General features: G+C 44.0%; 1 protein-coding gene across 1 annotated transcript in view; it reads left to right on the forward strand.

Moving 5' to 3' along the window:
* Positions 1 to 7482, forward strand: part of Supt3h (SPT3 homolog, SAGA and STAGA complex component) — a 317124-nt gene extending 309642 nt beyond the window's left edge. Inside the window, exon 12 of the mRNA XM_021217619.2 lies at positions 7335 to 7482. Within this exon, the coding sequence (XP_021073278.1) occupies positions 7335 to 7376 (42 nt within the window). The 3' untranslated portion in view covers positions 7377 to 7482. The remainder of the gene's footprint in view (positions 1 to 7334) is intronic.
* The last annotated feature ends 8001 nt before the right edge of the window (positions 7483 to 15483 follow it).

Below are 15483 nucleotides of genomic sequence, written 5' to 3' on the forward strand. Positions count from 1 at the left end.
CCACAAAGTAGCAAGTGGCCATTGAGAGCCCTTGTGATGGAAATGGAGCTCACAGGGTGGAGAGCAGGTAGGTAGCAGCTAGTTGGCTGGGGGTGGGGGTGGGAGTGTCTAATGGCGAGCGTGGATGGGCTTCCTAGATGTTTCTATCCAGTCTGAATTGTACAACCAGGAATGTGTATAAAGATGTGGGCCTAGTGCTCATTCCTAGATTCAACAGAAGAAAAGTGGACCACAAAGCCATTCATGAGAATGTATGTATTGGAAGCCTCACCAGGCTGTGTTTAAATTTAGTTTCTACAGTCACAGCACAAATACATGAAATTCGCAGTTGACACAGAGATGTGCTGTCTTCCTGTAGAGTTGCTTCCTTTTCGGGAAAAGATGCCAACCGTGGGATGTTCCCATGCTTTCCTTCCACAGGCTGTACCCATCCATCACACATCAAAAGGACAGTGTGGCGGTTCTGGGCAGGGGACCCTGGGGAATTGGCTGGCTGACTTAACCTTTGCTCAGACTTAATGTTCCTCTGTTCCCTTGAACTAGAAAAGAAGAACTCACAGGAGCCAGGCTCAGCTCTAAACTTTCCCCTCAGCCATGGCTCCTGGAGGTGTTTTCCTTAAAGCCTGTGACCTGTAAGGAGTGGTGATGAGCCAGCTGTGAACATAGGCTGGTCTCAGAAGAGGCTCCTTTTCAGTGCTTAAAGACCACCTCACCCTCCTGGAAAGGTTAAACCTGGTCATTTCTCAGATAAACTAGCCAAGACGCTATCTTCCACTGAGCCTCCCTTCCCAAGCAGAGACCATTCCAGCCACTCGCCTGTAACAAGAAGACCTGCTTCTCTGCCCTTGAATTTCAAGTATGCAGCTACATTAAGAGCTGCTATTGTGCTTGCAAAATGTAAAATGTCTGCGTCAAGAGCTGAAAGTGTCACTCTCCCATAAGCCTTTTGGAGGCATTATAGCTGAGGGCTCTGTCAAGGTTGAGCCGCTGGCATATATTATAGGACAGTGCTCTCTGTCTACAGTCTCCGGGTGGCTCCCCACAGTTAGTGGGCACATTCTCCAGCAGCCTTAGAAGGCAGGCTCAGAGTGTTCTAGTCCTTGCCAGGGTGGTCAATCCAGAAACGTTCTCCCTCCAGCACAGATGGAGTTGAAGGAGCCCATGGAGAGAGGGAGGGATGAAGCCTAGAATGGCTTCTTTTCTATTTCTATGAAGAAAGTTGTTGAGGATTTGGTAGGAATTGTGTGCAGTCCGTGTATGACTCTGGGTAGCAATATTCTTCTCCATAAACAGATAGTCTGTTTTTACTCTGATCTTTCTTTCTTCCATCCTCCCCAGTTTGGAGGTTTTGTACTCTTGTATCTCAGAGTCCTTGGGGTGGATGCTGGGATCTATCTCTGAGGCATCCTGTTGTTCTGACATAGGATTTGCTATGGACTTCCCTGGTGGGCCACCCCTCCCACCCTTGGTGTATTATGTTCATATATTCAGATGTGTCCATTTCCCCTATGGCCTTTCCAGTACACTCATTGGCTAGCATCTGCTGTATGCTTCTTGGTGATACATAGTTCTAATCTCTTGTAATCTAAGCAGATAGTATTATTGCAAGCTTTTTAATTTATTGGGACTTCATTCGTGACTCAAGGATCCAGGTGTAATCGTTCCTGGAGAATTTCCAAGTACTGATGAGAATGTGAATTCTGCCTTCTCAGTAGAAATGCTCTGTAAATATCTGTTAGGTCCATGTACTTTACAATATGATCCAACTAACATACTCTCATGTGGTGGAGCTGGAGAGACAGCTCAATGACTAAGAGTACTTTCCGCCTGTGCAGAAGACCTGGGGTTCAATTCTCAGCACCCATATAGCAGCTCTTAACCATCTGTAACTCCAGTTCAGAGTGTTTAACAATTTCTCCTAGACTCAGAGGGCAGAAAGTGCATACAAGGCACATATGCATGCATGCATACATACATACATACATACATACATACATATATATATATACATACATACAGGCATAACATTCATACACATAAAATATATTTTTAAGTTTTTAGAGCTTTCATCTTCTGCCCATTGACAAAAGTGGACTGGTGAATTCCCCAACTAGTGCTATACTAGAGTCTATCTCTTCCTTTGTGGTTAATATTTCCCTTATATTTGAGGAATGCCAGATTAGGTATATATGTATTTAAATGGACAATTCTGGCTGAATTGATCCCTTTACCAATATACAAGGACTTTTTTTTAACTTTTGGCAATATTCTTTTTAATTTAAAGTCTGATTTATTCTAATGAAATAGCAACTCTTGCCAACTTGTTTCATATTTTTGGTCTATCTTTTTCCAATCCTTAATCCTTACCAGTGAAGTGAATTTCCTGGAGGCGGTGTAGAGTTGGCGCTTGTATTTTTAATCCAGTCATTATTCCCTGACTTTTGGTTGATGAATTTAACCCACTTATCATCATGAATATTATTGGTCGGCATGAAACTTACTTATTTATTTATTTATTTATTTATGTATTTATTTATTTATTTATTTGGTTGTATTCTGGGTTTGGGGGGTTGTAAATTGTCTTCTCTAACCTCTTTCTAGTTATTTATAGTTGGGTGGTTTATGTCACACTAGTTTGATTCTCTGCTCTTCTATGTTCTACCACTGAACTTTGAATATTTGTAGTTTTTTTAAGTTATTGCTGTTGTTTTAACGATTCCTTGTGTGTGTGTGTGTGTGTGTGTGTATGCACACACACACACACACATGATGGCACATATGTACACTATGTGCATGCAGTACTCTTGGAGGCCAGAAAAGGACTTCAGATCCCTAGAGCTGGAGTTACAGGTTATCGTGAGCTGCCTGATGTGGCTGCTGGGAACTGAATGCAGGTCCTGTAAAAGAGCAGAGTGCCCTTTATCACTAAGCCATCTCTCCAGCCTCAAATATTAGTAGGTTCATGTGATAGTTCTTTTGTTATAGTGCATCTTTAAGTGTTTCTTGTAAGACTGATCTGATAATGGTGAATTCCTAAAGTCTCAATTTCTGCAGATAATTTTGGTGGGTATAATATTCTTAGTTGGCAGGGTTTTGACTTTCTCCTCAGTGTTTTACATATGACATCCTACCCTCTTCTGAGGTACAACGGTTCTCTTGTGTCCTGCTACAAGTGTAATGGGCTTTCTCTTTGATATGGCTTTTCTCTGATGAATATCAGGTTCCTCTTGGTAGTGAACTTTTAGCCTTCTGTCTGATACTAGTTTTGACTGAAAATCTATTTTCTTTAAATGCAGTCAGGGTACTTTGAGCTTCTTGTATGTAGATGACCATATCTCTTTGAAGATTTGGGTCCCTTTCAGCTATTCCTTAGAGATAGGTTTAATGGTTTTCCATGTTCCTCACTTTATGAAACTCTTATAATACAGTTCATAGTCCATAGTTCATAGTCCATAGTACAATACATATTTCACATAAGTGTATTCAATAAGCCCTGTGGGCTTTCTTCATCTGTTTTGTTTTTTGAGCCAACTAAGTTAATTGTAGAGTTCAGAAATCCTTTTTTCTGTTTATTCTTTTATGTAAGTTTTCTGCTTTAGCTTTAATCTCACTGATTAAAGTTTTAGCTCCAAATTTTCCAACAGTTCTCTTTTGTAATTTCTGTGCTTTTGTGAATCTCTCGCTCACAGGACTTATCAGTACTCATTTTCTCAGGGAGTTTACTTAGGGCCATAAACCTGGCTGTTTTAGCAGCTCCTTGTCCAGTTCCTGTAAACGGGAATCTGTTGTGAGGCTTCCTGTTTCCTGTCGTTTATCAACATCATACACTGTCGTATGCGCATCTGCCTCTACATTTGCCTCCCAGGTTTATGAAGTAGCTGCTATGGGAAGTTTTGAAACGTGGTTTTGCTTTGTTTCTCACTCGGATGCCAGTAAGATTGGTACTTGGGTGGGTTGTTTATAATGAGTGCTATGAGTCTGGTTATAACGGAGCTCAAAACATCTGGGTCATTTCTTTGTCCTTGCTGTCATCCATAGTCTAAACTGTAACTGCTCATAAAACATTTCATGGATGTGGTTATAAGACATAGCAATAAACTTAGGTTTCCAATGGTGTGTATCTTCAGACTTTACAGAATCACAACTTGTAGTACCAGGGCCTGTGGTAGCTGTTGGCATAGCTGTAATGGTATGAAATATGTACCTGGGGGAATCAAGGGAGACGCCAATGTTTGGGATGTCAATATCCAGAGCCCCCAAGTCATAGTATGTGAAGGACTCTCAAAATGGGTGTGGGGGATGCCACAGCTTGTGTCCTCTGAAGCCGCAGGAAAGAATTGGACTTCCCCAAGTCCCATTGAAAACTACAAATAATGCTGGCATCTATGGGCTCAAGATTGTACAACACAAACAAGACCTACATGATTTGGAGAATGTAACTAGTAGCACTGATATCCAGTCTCATAGAGCCATGGACCATTTCCTGGTCCCAAGTCCATGGGCTGTGGAAGAAATTGCCCCTAGGTCTCCCATGGCATGTGCAGGTAACATTTGGGCTTATGGCACATGTATCTACATATCTGGAGGTATGAGGCATGGAGGACACTTTCATTAGACCCTATAGGCTGAGCACAATAGTCTCTGTGGCCTTGGTGTCTGCCCTACTAAAGCATAAGACATAGATGTCTTGTCCTCAGGTTATATGGAGACAAACTTAGGGACAAGACTGGAAACATTGACAGCCACAGCTCTGCACCTGCAGACATGGATGTGACCTGCCCATGGTAGCTAGGGACAGGCTGCAGGCTGGGAGAGCATACTGCCCTAGTTTCACCTGGGTATAGACAAGTGCTAGAGGTTGGGCTGCTGACAGCTGCATTCCTGGAGCTGTGCAGTGAGCTAAAACTTCCTAAATCCCGATGGACAGATGCAGACAAAGCCGGGAGTTTGCAACAACAGCCTCAGTCTCAATGCTGTTGGTTAAAAAGCAAGAGCCTCCCAGGACCCCAAGGGGATGTCATTAGCTGGAATTCCCCACAAAGGGAAGGGAGAACCTGTCAAGACCATACCCATAAGTTAGGCATGGCCCCCTGGTTCAGAGATGGGGCTACCCACCCATCTCCAAAATTTTAACACAGAATTGCTCCTGACTAAAGGAAATATAGGAACAAAGAGTGGAGCAGAGACTGAAGGAAAGGCCATCCAGAGACTGCCCCACCTGGGGATCCATCCCACATGCAGACACCAAACCCAGACACTATTGTGGATGCCAAGAAGTACTTGCTGACAGGAGCCTGTTACAGCTGTCTCCTGAGAGGTTCTGCCAGAGCCTGACCAATACAGATGTGGATGCAGCCAACCACTGGACTGAGCACAGGGACCCCAATGGAGGAGTTAGGGGAAGGTCTGAAGGAGCCTTATTTAGCATCAAAGGGATAGGAGGCTCTTGGTCCTGTAAAGGCTTGATGCCCCAGTATAGAGAAATGCCAGGGTGAGGAGGCAGGAATGGGTAGATGGGTGGGGGAACACCCTCACAGATGCAGGGAAAAGGGGGATGAAATAGGGGGGTTGCAGAGGGGAATCCAAAAAGGGGGATAACATTTGAAATGTAAATAAATAAAATATCAATTTTTTTTTAAAAAATGATCCATATAGGTCCATAGGGAATGGACTATTAGAAGGTGTGGCCTTGTTGGAGAAAGTGTGTCACTGTGAGGGTGGGCTTTGAGGTTTCAGATGCTCAAGCTAGGGCTAGTGTGACATTCACTTCTGCTGCCTGCAGATCAAGATGTAGAACTCTCAGTTCCTTCTCCAGTATCATGTCTGCCTACATGCCACCATGTTTCCTGCCATTACGATAGCGGACTAAACCTTTGAACTGTAAGCCACCCCCAATTAAATATTTTCCTTTGTAAGATTAAAAAAAAGAAGACCTTAACTGGATGCCATGAAGCAAGCAAGCATGGACTCAGACTGTGACTGTCACTGGCCATGGCCCCTGAAGTCACAAGACCTGGAAGGACTGTCTTCTACCCAGTAAAGAACACAGCAGCCCAAGTCCTTTTATGGTATCAGGGCCTGGCTCCTGGCCCCCAAGGCACAATGGCATCTAGCATTATGCTGCTGTGCCAGTTTCGTTTGGGGGGTGCGGGTTGGGGAGACCCAAAATGAGTTCCTTCTTGGGCCAAAGCTGTACAAGAGTTGCTGGCACTTTCTGTTCCCTGTTCTCATCCCTGCCCTGGAGGGGGTGGAGGTGCATTTTGCTGTCTTCTTTTCTCTGGCTCCTTGCTGATTTTCAGAGTTTAGCTCATATCCTGGCTATTATGTGTCATACCTGTGCACAGGGACCTCTGCTCAGCTGTCATGGTTGTCTGCCTGTGTGAATGCCCTCCAAGGTAGAGAGATTGAGCTGGGGCTCCAGATTGCCCCAGGGGTGCTGGCTTGATAGGTCCTAATAGGTTTTTTACATTTTTCTAAATATACATTAAAAAATCGAAAGTATGAATTAAAAGTGTGAGTGTGACTGTTGCCAGGTCAGTGGTGTGCAGCATGCCCGGGAGGGGCTTTCATTCTCAGTCCTGGCTTTTAGCCATGATCCTCTTTGCCACAAAGTAAGACTCCACACAGTCAGGAAAGGCCACCATTGGCCAGGTCTTCCCTCTCCAAAATGCATACTCCTTAGCAGGAGGTGAAAGGTGAGGTGTCACTTTACCTGGAATACATTGTGTTCCTGCAACCAGTGCCCATTTTTGAAAGCCACAATGCATCCTGCCATGATCACCCATATGTCTGCCTCCATGTGCATCTACAGTCCGGAGTTGTCCATCCCTCCAGTCCTGTGCAGCGAGCCTCTGAGACTGCCGTGCTGCAGAGGAAGAAAGGCCTCCCTTACTGTCCGTTCCCACAGCCTTCCACTCCAGACTATAAATTAGGCCTGGGAAGACAGTAATGAGTCAGTAATTTATAGACTATTACAATGCTTAGTTAGGACAGACTGCGGAGCATGTTGAATAGAGAACACATGTTTCCAAAAGACAAACAGACCCAGCACATCTCTTCCTTGGCTGAACCAACCCCAATCCATTAACAGGACAAAATGGGATGCCTTATTTTGCATATCACCCACTTCCCCAAAATAGACTCCCTAACCACTTGTTAACCACACTGACTTTAATAGACAGAATGGTCGCTATAGCTGTGCCACCAGAAATATTCATATTAAGTGTCCTATTAGCTCGTAGCCAGCAGTCTACAAAACAGGAAGAAAGCCTCTGCCTCCGCTCCTTGTTCGACTTGATGCGATAATTCATTGCAGATTTCTTTGTCTTTGACAGAGTGCCTACCGAAGGAATGGGATGGCTTTCCTGGCCTGCTGAGGGGACCATGGCCGTGCCTGCCTCCACGAAGAGGGAGTGGTTCACCGAGGTCATTCTTGCCTGTCCTGCCGGAAAATAAAACAGAACTTTACCTTCTCCTGCCCTAGGGAGTGGCCTGTTGTTTCTGACCCTCTGCCGTCTGACTACAGCTCTCCCCAGCCTCCTCAGCCTTGTTTACTGAATGGGGCATCGCCTAATTAATGGCAGGATGTTGGGATGGTGTGTAGGTGGACAGAAATGCACATCACACAATTTTGGAGTTTGAATTTGGCACGGATTTGCTGCCCTCAGCTCCTAAGTCTTAAAAGCGGTGTTGTGCGTTTTTTTTTTTTTCCTCCAGTGTTTAGTCTGCCTTTTATATGATGCATTTTTATGATTCAGATTTGGGACAAAAGAGACAAAATTTAAATGAGTCAGTGTACCCTTCCCACTGACCCACCAACTGCGCTTTCCAACACTGTTGATTGTCTCTGTGTGCGTTTTAGAAACATAGCTATAAATGTACACTCATCAGCGATTCTGCTGGTGGGACAAGCCACCTGTTCCCCTCCTCCCCCATCACCTCAGTCACTGAAGAGACCACCCTCATGCATGCATGCACACGCACACACACACGCACACACGCACACACACNCACGCACACACACATGCACACACACACACACACACACCCCTCCCATGCCCTTTCATAGCACAGTTACGAATCAGGAGCACAAGGGTCCTAATCCCTGCAGAGTTCGCCTCAAGCTCTGGAATCCAGCACTGCTTCCTGGGAGCTGCCGAGCTGCCCCTCTGGCATCCATACTTTCTCTAGTAAATGAGGAAGTGTAACTCTTGGGCACAAACCAAAATATGGCAGATGCCATGGCACAGTTCCTGATTAATATGAATCGAGCAGGAGGAAGTTATGTCTTTGATTCTGTAAGTGTTCCGGGTTAGAGAGACAAACGAGCAGAAGTTTCCTGTGCAAACAAACTGCTCCGAGCCTCAGTGTGCTGTGTGCCCTGATACGTCATGCTGTTCACTGCTGTGGCTTACCTAATGTGTAGCAACCATTTTCAGGAAAAAGAATGTAGATGTTATAAAGAAAATGCAGATATTTAATATCAAAAATTGCCGAAGGGTTCTGATGTTCCACCCGTGCCTATCAAAAGTATGATTATGCTTTTTCTTTTCATCGTCATTCTCATTCCCCTTGGCGTCCCTAATCATGGGAAATTATAGCCCTGCAGTAAGCATCCTTATGCTGGAAATGGCAAGCTTATTGTATTTGGTTTCCATCTGCCAGAAGATCTCAAAGTTTCAGGGGCTGAGTTCTCCCATTGAAAACTCTTCTCTGCCCCTCATTATATATTTGAAAACTGCACCAGGTAAAAAAAATGCAAGGTTCCCCCCCCCCCTTCATTTTCTTCTACCTAATCTCCTCATAGTCCCGGGAAAGGAAGACTCAGTGCACATTTCTCTCAGAAGCACGACAGCTCTGTGTTTGTGTTGGTCTGCTGTATGTTTGTCTATCTTGAACCATCTGACAGGTAATTATTTATAAAATCTGCTTTTGCCCAGGGAGCTCACATAATCACTTTCGCTTTTCATCATCGGCCAGAAAGCTGAAGGTAAAATGAAACAAGGTCTTTTGTGTCTTTCCTGAGCGAGTCGAGATGTGCCCATAGTCGCTCAATATTAATAGTTTTAATTTTTTTTCTCTTTCCTGCACATGGGCTCCTCCCCTAACCCATTAAGCAAGACTAAATTTGAAGTAAAACAAAATTTTATAGACAATGATATAGGTAAAGTTTAGAAGAAAAATCTCGCAAATGACACTTCCATAATCTATACCCTCAGATTAAAGCATCACCTATTATCACGGTAGAGAAGGCAGCTGTGAGGGCCATTGGGAATTGTCACACACTTGACAGATACAAACGAGCCTGGCCTAGACAAGCACATGACTGTCCTGGATCACTCAGGGCAGGAAGAGGCCACGAATGAGAGTCTGTGATTCCCGAAGCCTAAACACACACTTACCACCCTGGACTATGAGAATGCCAGCCAGACACAACAGGGCTCTCATATTTATTCTGTACAAAGCATAAACTTACTTCTTAATGATACTGATCATAGATAGACACAGCTAAAGTATAAATGTGGAATCATAATAGTGAAACCTTTGAAGGACTATGCCAGTAAATGACACACTTTCTACACAGAAGGCCCCACTCTCAATCAGGTAGCAATACGCAAACAGTTCCTGGGTGGTTTTTTTTTATTGTTGTTGTTAATCCCTTGTATTTTAACAAACTTAAAAGTAAATAAACCCACAGAGAATAAATAGCTTCTCTTCTGAAAAATTGATTTTGCCCCATAGGTAAGGGTAAAGGAAGCAAAAAACCTTCTCCTGCTGCCTGAACTCACAAGTGTGACCTTCTGGAAATGCCCTTTTGGGATCATGTCTAAAGGGCATGCGTTCACACATGATAACAGTTGAGATTCAAAAATAGTGTTCCAGTTTAAGGTTTGTATTTAAAAAAACCATCAGAAACGCAAATATTTTCAAATATACAGTGTGTGTAGATAGCCCCTGTGAGACCGTCTGGTCTTCGTTTTTAAAAATTAGTAAACAAACCAACTTCAGTGTTTTACCTCGTGGAAGATAAGTAAACATAACTGGAGATATGAGCTTCTAGACAAGTTTATTTGTCTAGAAATTGTAAAGTTTAAACTTACAAATTTTTTTTCAATATAACACCCAAATTAGGCATTGCTTTCAGGCTCTTCTAACCCCTTCTGAGACAGGGAAGCAGCATGGAGCGTGGGCATTCTCATCTGCCTCCTGCAACTCAGGTAGAACCTTCCCAGGTCACGTTTAAGTTCTCCCATCAACCATGTATACGTCCCATAAAACCTTTTATGGTTTCCTGTATGCTTTGGCTGAGCATTTCATAGTACATAAACACTTCCACAAATAGTGTAAGGGCAGCGAATAGAGTGTGTCAAAGTGGCGTCCCTCCAGGAACCGGGGTCCGCAGCTATGTTCTACCTTGTTTGGACTCCAAGCTCAGTGGTAAGGGGCAGGGACTCCAGCAGTTTCCATGGAGTTGTGTTCACTAAAGGAAAGGCTCTCTCCAAGGGCTTCCAGCCAAGCTTAGGCAACAGAGCCATGCTGCAGAAGGTAGATGTCAGAGTGATGTCACACTGGGAAACACACATATCAAAAAGTCCTGTCTCTTAAAGTGAATCTCAAGTGTTGTGAGTGGGGTGGCAAGACAATGGGGGGTGGGCATGGATTTAAAGTATGAAACAAAATATCAAACATTCAAGCTGTCCTAAGTCTTGGAAATTTTGGAATGGAAGCAAGAACACCACATATGAACTGCTGTGGCTCTGTGGAGAGCTTGTGTTCATGCCCCATTTCCTGCTCCTATGCACCCAGCTGTCACAATTCTCAGTGACATGGGGAAATAGAGTAGTGTCACTATTCTCAGTAACACAGGGAATTAGAGTAGTGTTACTCTTCTCAGTGACACTGAGAAGTAAAAATAGGAAAAGACATAGAAGGATGAGTGGAAAGGGCCAAAGCATAGCCCTATGTATCTACTTGCTATCAAAGGCTCTGATATGTGGGCCTCAAGATATATGTCCTGTTTATCAGGAGGACCCCAGCAGGGTAGCTCTCAGATGCCTGTAACTCCAGCTGCAAGGGATCCTGTCCCACCTTCTGGCCTCTGTGAACCCACACAAACGTGTACACACTCATACCAATGCACACATACAAATATACTCACACTGATGCACACAAACATGTAAATAATAAAAACATTAAATTAAAATCTGAAAATCCTCTGTCAGCGGGTTCATTAGTGCAGCATAATAGTCAGAGCAAGCCCCTGTGAGCAGTGCTTCCTGAGCCCCTCCTTGAAGGTCTACCATACCCTGTGAAGTGCACACAGTGTGACCCACAGGAGGAAAAGAGACTCGGGAACTTGGCAAGTTAAGTGCTTTGTGAAGAGTGATCTAAAGTGGGACTGACATTTGTAGCGAGTGCTTTGATCCCACTGTTAAGCAGTATTGAATATACTAGAAACTTCTGGAAACACAATGAAGAGGAAAAACCTTTCTCATACCAGAAATACTTAATTACAGGAAATTTTTATTGAAGGTCAAAACAGTCTTTATCTATGCATTATGTAAGCAATATGAAACAAAGTGTATAAAAGAATGTAATTTAGAGAATGCCAACTCCTCTTCAGTATTGAAAACCTTAGGGTAAATATATGAATAGAGTAATGTGTATTAGGTCTAACAGAAGTGGGGGCACGGGTGCTGAGGCATGGGCTCAGTGGGTAAGCAAGAGGACCTAAATTCAGATCTCCAACACCTTCAGAAAAAGTCAGGTGGTTACCTGCCTGTCCCCCCAGTAACCAGGAGTGAAGGGTGGAGACAGGAAGAATTCTGAGATTTGCTGACTGCCAGACAAGCCAAGAGAGACCTGCCTTAATAAGGCAAAGAATGATAGAGCAGTATGCCCAGGCCCATCCTCTGACATACACCCCAGTCACACATACCTGCACATATACATGTACGTGAATAAACATACCACAGAAACAGGATCCTTATATAAACTGTGACAAAGAACACATCTTCTAAATTCTGGCTGTGTCCATAAGACTGTAATGGCTACTATTGTATGCTTTCACGCAAATTATCCATGTTCCAGAATAAGCTCTGTGTTGTTCACATGTGCTTGCAGTCAGGGGTCAACACCAGGGTTCAGATGGCAGTTTTCAGAACATATATGAATGGTTTTGAAGTGTTTTTTCCTTAATTCTAATTGTGATGAGCCTCATTTCTCTTAGTCTGGCAAGTTTGCATGCATGTATTTGAAGGATTTAATGTACAGTGATAAACAGAGAAATGGAAAGAAAGTGATTGAGTGCAGTCTGCATTACAAATTCTTTTCAGCTCTCATCTATACTTAGCAACTTTTAAAATCTAACCCCAGAGGCTGGGAAGTGGCTCAGGGCTTAACACCAGCCTATCTTCCAGAGGAACTGCGTTCATTTCCCAGCACCCACTTGATGGCTCACAGCCTTCTTTACTCCAGTTCTAGGGTATCCAGTGCCCTCTTCTGGCCTCCACAGACAACGAGCATGCATATGACGCACAGATACTCATGCAAAGAGGCCTTTGACTGGCTTCCTCTAGCCACTTCATTTCCAAGGGTTAAGACAGCTTCCTGTGTGTTCGCTGACCAGGCATCACTCCCCAATGGCCTTTATGTGTGCCACTCACACAGGAAGTCCCCAGACAGCAGCAAATGCTGCTGTTGCAGGCTTGGTTTGTGATGCCTCTGTAGGACCTGTAGAGAGTCAAGGAGCCCCATTGCCACTAAGCAGTTTAGCACAGCATGAGCAGGGTCTGCGTGGCTGTCAATATCCATGTTCACAGTACCACAGGAGTATACCAGAGACAGAAGACCTGGGGGCTTGGGGGACTGTGTGTCAAGGAGTTAGAAGACAACTCTAAACTATAGCCAAGTAGTTGTATCCATGCACAAAGGGCAGTAGAAAGTTCTGGACCTCACTCTGGAAGTCAATATAGAGATTTTAAAAAAAAAATCTAAAATGACCTAGCTATATAGCCTTCTGGTAGTATCCCAAATGGAACAAGTCGACCTACCACAGAGATGTTTGCACAGCCCAGCTTCTCGTTGCCTTATTCACAAAAGCCAAGCTAGGGGACCATCGTATACACCCATCATCAAACGAATGATCAGGGAAGATAAACACAGGGTGAGATTTAACCAAGCTCTGAGGATAGTGAAATTTTCAGGAAAGTGTGTGGGGACAAAGATCATTGTAAGCAAAATAAGCCATGTTCAAAATAGCATGTTTTCTCTACACGGATGATAGACAGACAGATCGACAGAGACAGAACAGGAGGTACTATAAAGGGAAGAATGGTCTAAAGAGAAAGGGAAGGGCAAGATAGAGTGGTGGGAAGAAAGTTAAGTATCAGCTCTTCCCTTATATACAAACACACACACATATGTACCCGTGCAGAAAGGAGGGGGCGAGTATGAGCCAGGCACAATAGTACCTATGAGAGAAAATGCTCTACCGAACCCCATGATTGTATATTCTAACCAGCTAATCAGAAGGTTTTTAAAAACCTCAGAAAGGTGAAGTGGATCACACAGTCTTGTGGCAGCCTCTCAGGCCAGGCTGGAGTGCCAGTGCTCTGAGGTACACAGGCTCCAGGTGAGCCTCTCTTCTATACTTGGTGTGGAGGTGGGTGAAGTCTCAAAAGTTCCCCATGTGTATGGGGGAACAGCAGGAAATTCTACCTGCCTCTTCCTCCTCGGTTGTCAACGTGATGCCTTGCTCTCCTCTCTTTCCCAGCTCTTCCCCTTATTTCAGGCTTGGCAATGGCATCTTCTGTTTTCACAAACTCTTTGAACCTGTTTCTTCCCCAGCTGTCTGGGTAGTGTTACCAGTCATCTCTCCACTTGCCTTTAGCCTGATCCTGATCATTTCTTTCAGGCAAATCTTAAACTAACACTTCTCTTTTATCCCATGTGCACAGATTATACATTTAATAAACATCTGGTGTTTGCTGATATAAGTTCGCTTACACTGAGCTTAGAAGCTTTTGAAAAAAGACTTACATGGGACTGGAGAGATGACTCAGAGATTAAGAGCACTGGCTGTTCTTCCGGAGGTCCTGAGTTCAATTCCCAGCAACCACATGGTGGCTCACAACCATCTGTAATGAGATCTGACATCCTCTTCTGGCCTGCAGGCATACATTCAGGAAGATTTGCTTAATCTACTGTTACTGCCTGCTTAACTTACTTGCTGGAAATCTCATGAACTGCAGAAGATCACACTTCTTTTTCCTTAAAGACGAATACAAAGTGTCAGAGACCAACATGCCCTGGCCTCCTTACTGTCTACCTGCTGTAACACTGCACCTGAGAAGGCAACTTAGGAAAGAAGGAATGACCTTCATTTACAGTCATGCCCAGAACACATGCTGACGGCATTGTGAAGCAGTTGGTCACACTGTCCAAAGTCAGAGAGCAGAGAGATGAAAGCCAGTTCTCAGCTGGATTCCTCTGTTTTCTTCTTTCTTATTCAGTCATGGACCCCATCCCCATGGAATATTGGGGCAACATTCATGGTGTGTTTTCCTCAAACCTAGGCAGGTTAGCATAGGGAATAGTTTAGTGATCTGGGACTCCGCTTGGCTTGGGCTGTACATAAACCCCTCTTCTAACAATGTACTTGGCAGTCTAGTTCTCTTACCTTAGTATACTATGTGCATATCTCTCCCTGGACATTGCACCTTAACAACCTGTTAGCAACCTAGCACCTCTACCTGCCTTGAGATGCACACTACTCCTCCCTTCAAACAATTGAATAAATTTCTCTTCCCCTTAATGAGGCAGGATGGTTATATTCAATTCTATTCCATATATATTGGGTGAAGGGTAGGACAGCCAATTCAGCCTGACCTGGTTTTGGTGCATGCATAATATATTACACTGTCATCTGAGTGCTTTTTGGGAGGATACATTTCCCATCTTAAGCCTTTGCATAATTGGCAAGCATACGGTTAAATCAGATACATTATGGGACAGGATATACGCAGTACAGAGATGGCTATATAACTCAAAAACTGCCAGTCAGATTACAGAACCATCTAACCTGTATCCCTTAACCAAGCAGCTCCTTTCTTGAACCCCATAAAAGGACAGTCCAAATGATTATCAGTGTCCTTGAATATGCTCATTCATGTGGCCTGCTGTCAGTCTTGACAGTATTTCTGATGTGTACAGTCTATTTGCATGCAATAAAGTTAACTTTATGCTACTTCAGTAAGTCCATGTGAGCTCTTATTTCAGTCTTATGAATAAGAAGCCAAGAACCCAAGCCGGGCATGGTGGCGCACGCCTTTAATTCCAGCCCTTAGGAGGCAGAAGCAGGTGGATTTCTGAGTTCGAGGCCAGCCTGGTCTACAGAGTGAGTTCCAGGACAGCCAGAGCTATGTAGAGAAAGAAACCCTGTCTCGAAAAAATCAAGAAGAAGAAGAAGAAGAAGAAGAAGAA

This window comes from Mus pahari, chromosome 18 (genome assembly GCF_900095145.1).
Source record: "Mus pahari chromosome 18, PAHARI_EIJ_v1.1, whole genome shotgun sequence".
Lineage (NCBI taxonomy): Eukaryota > Metazoa > Chordata > Mammalia > Rodentia > Muridae > Mus > Mus pahari.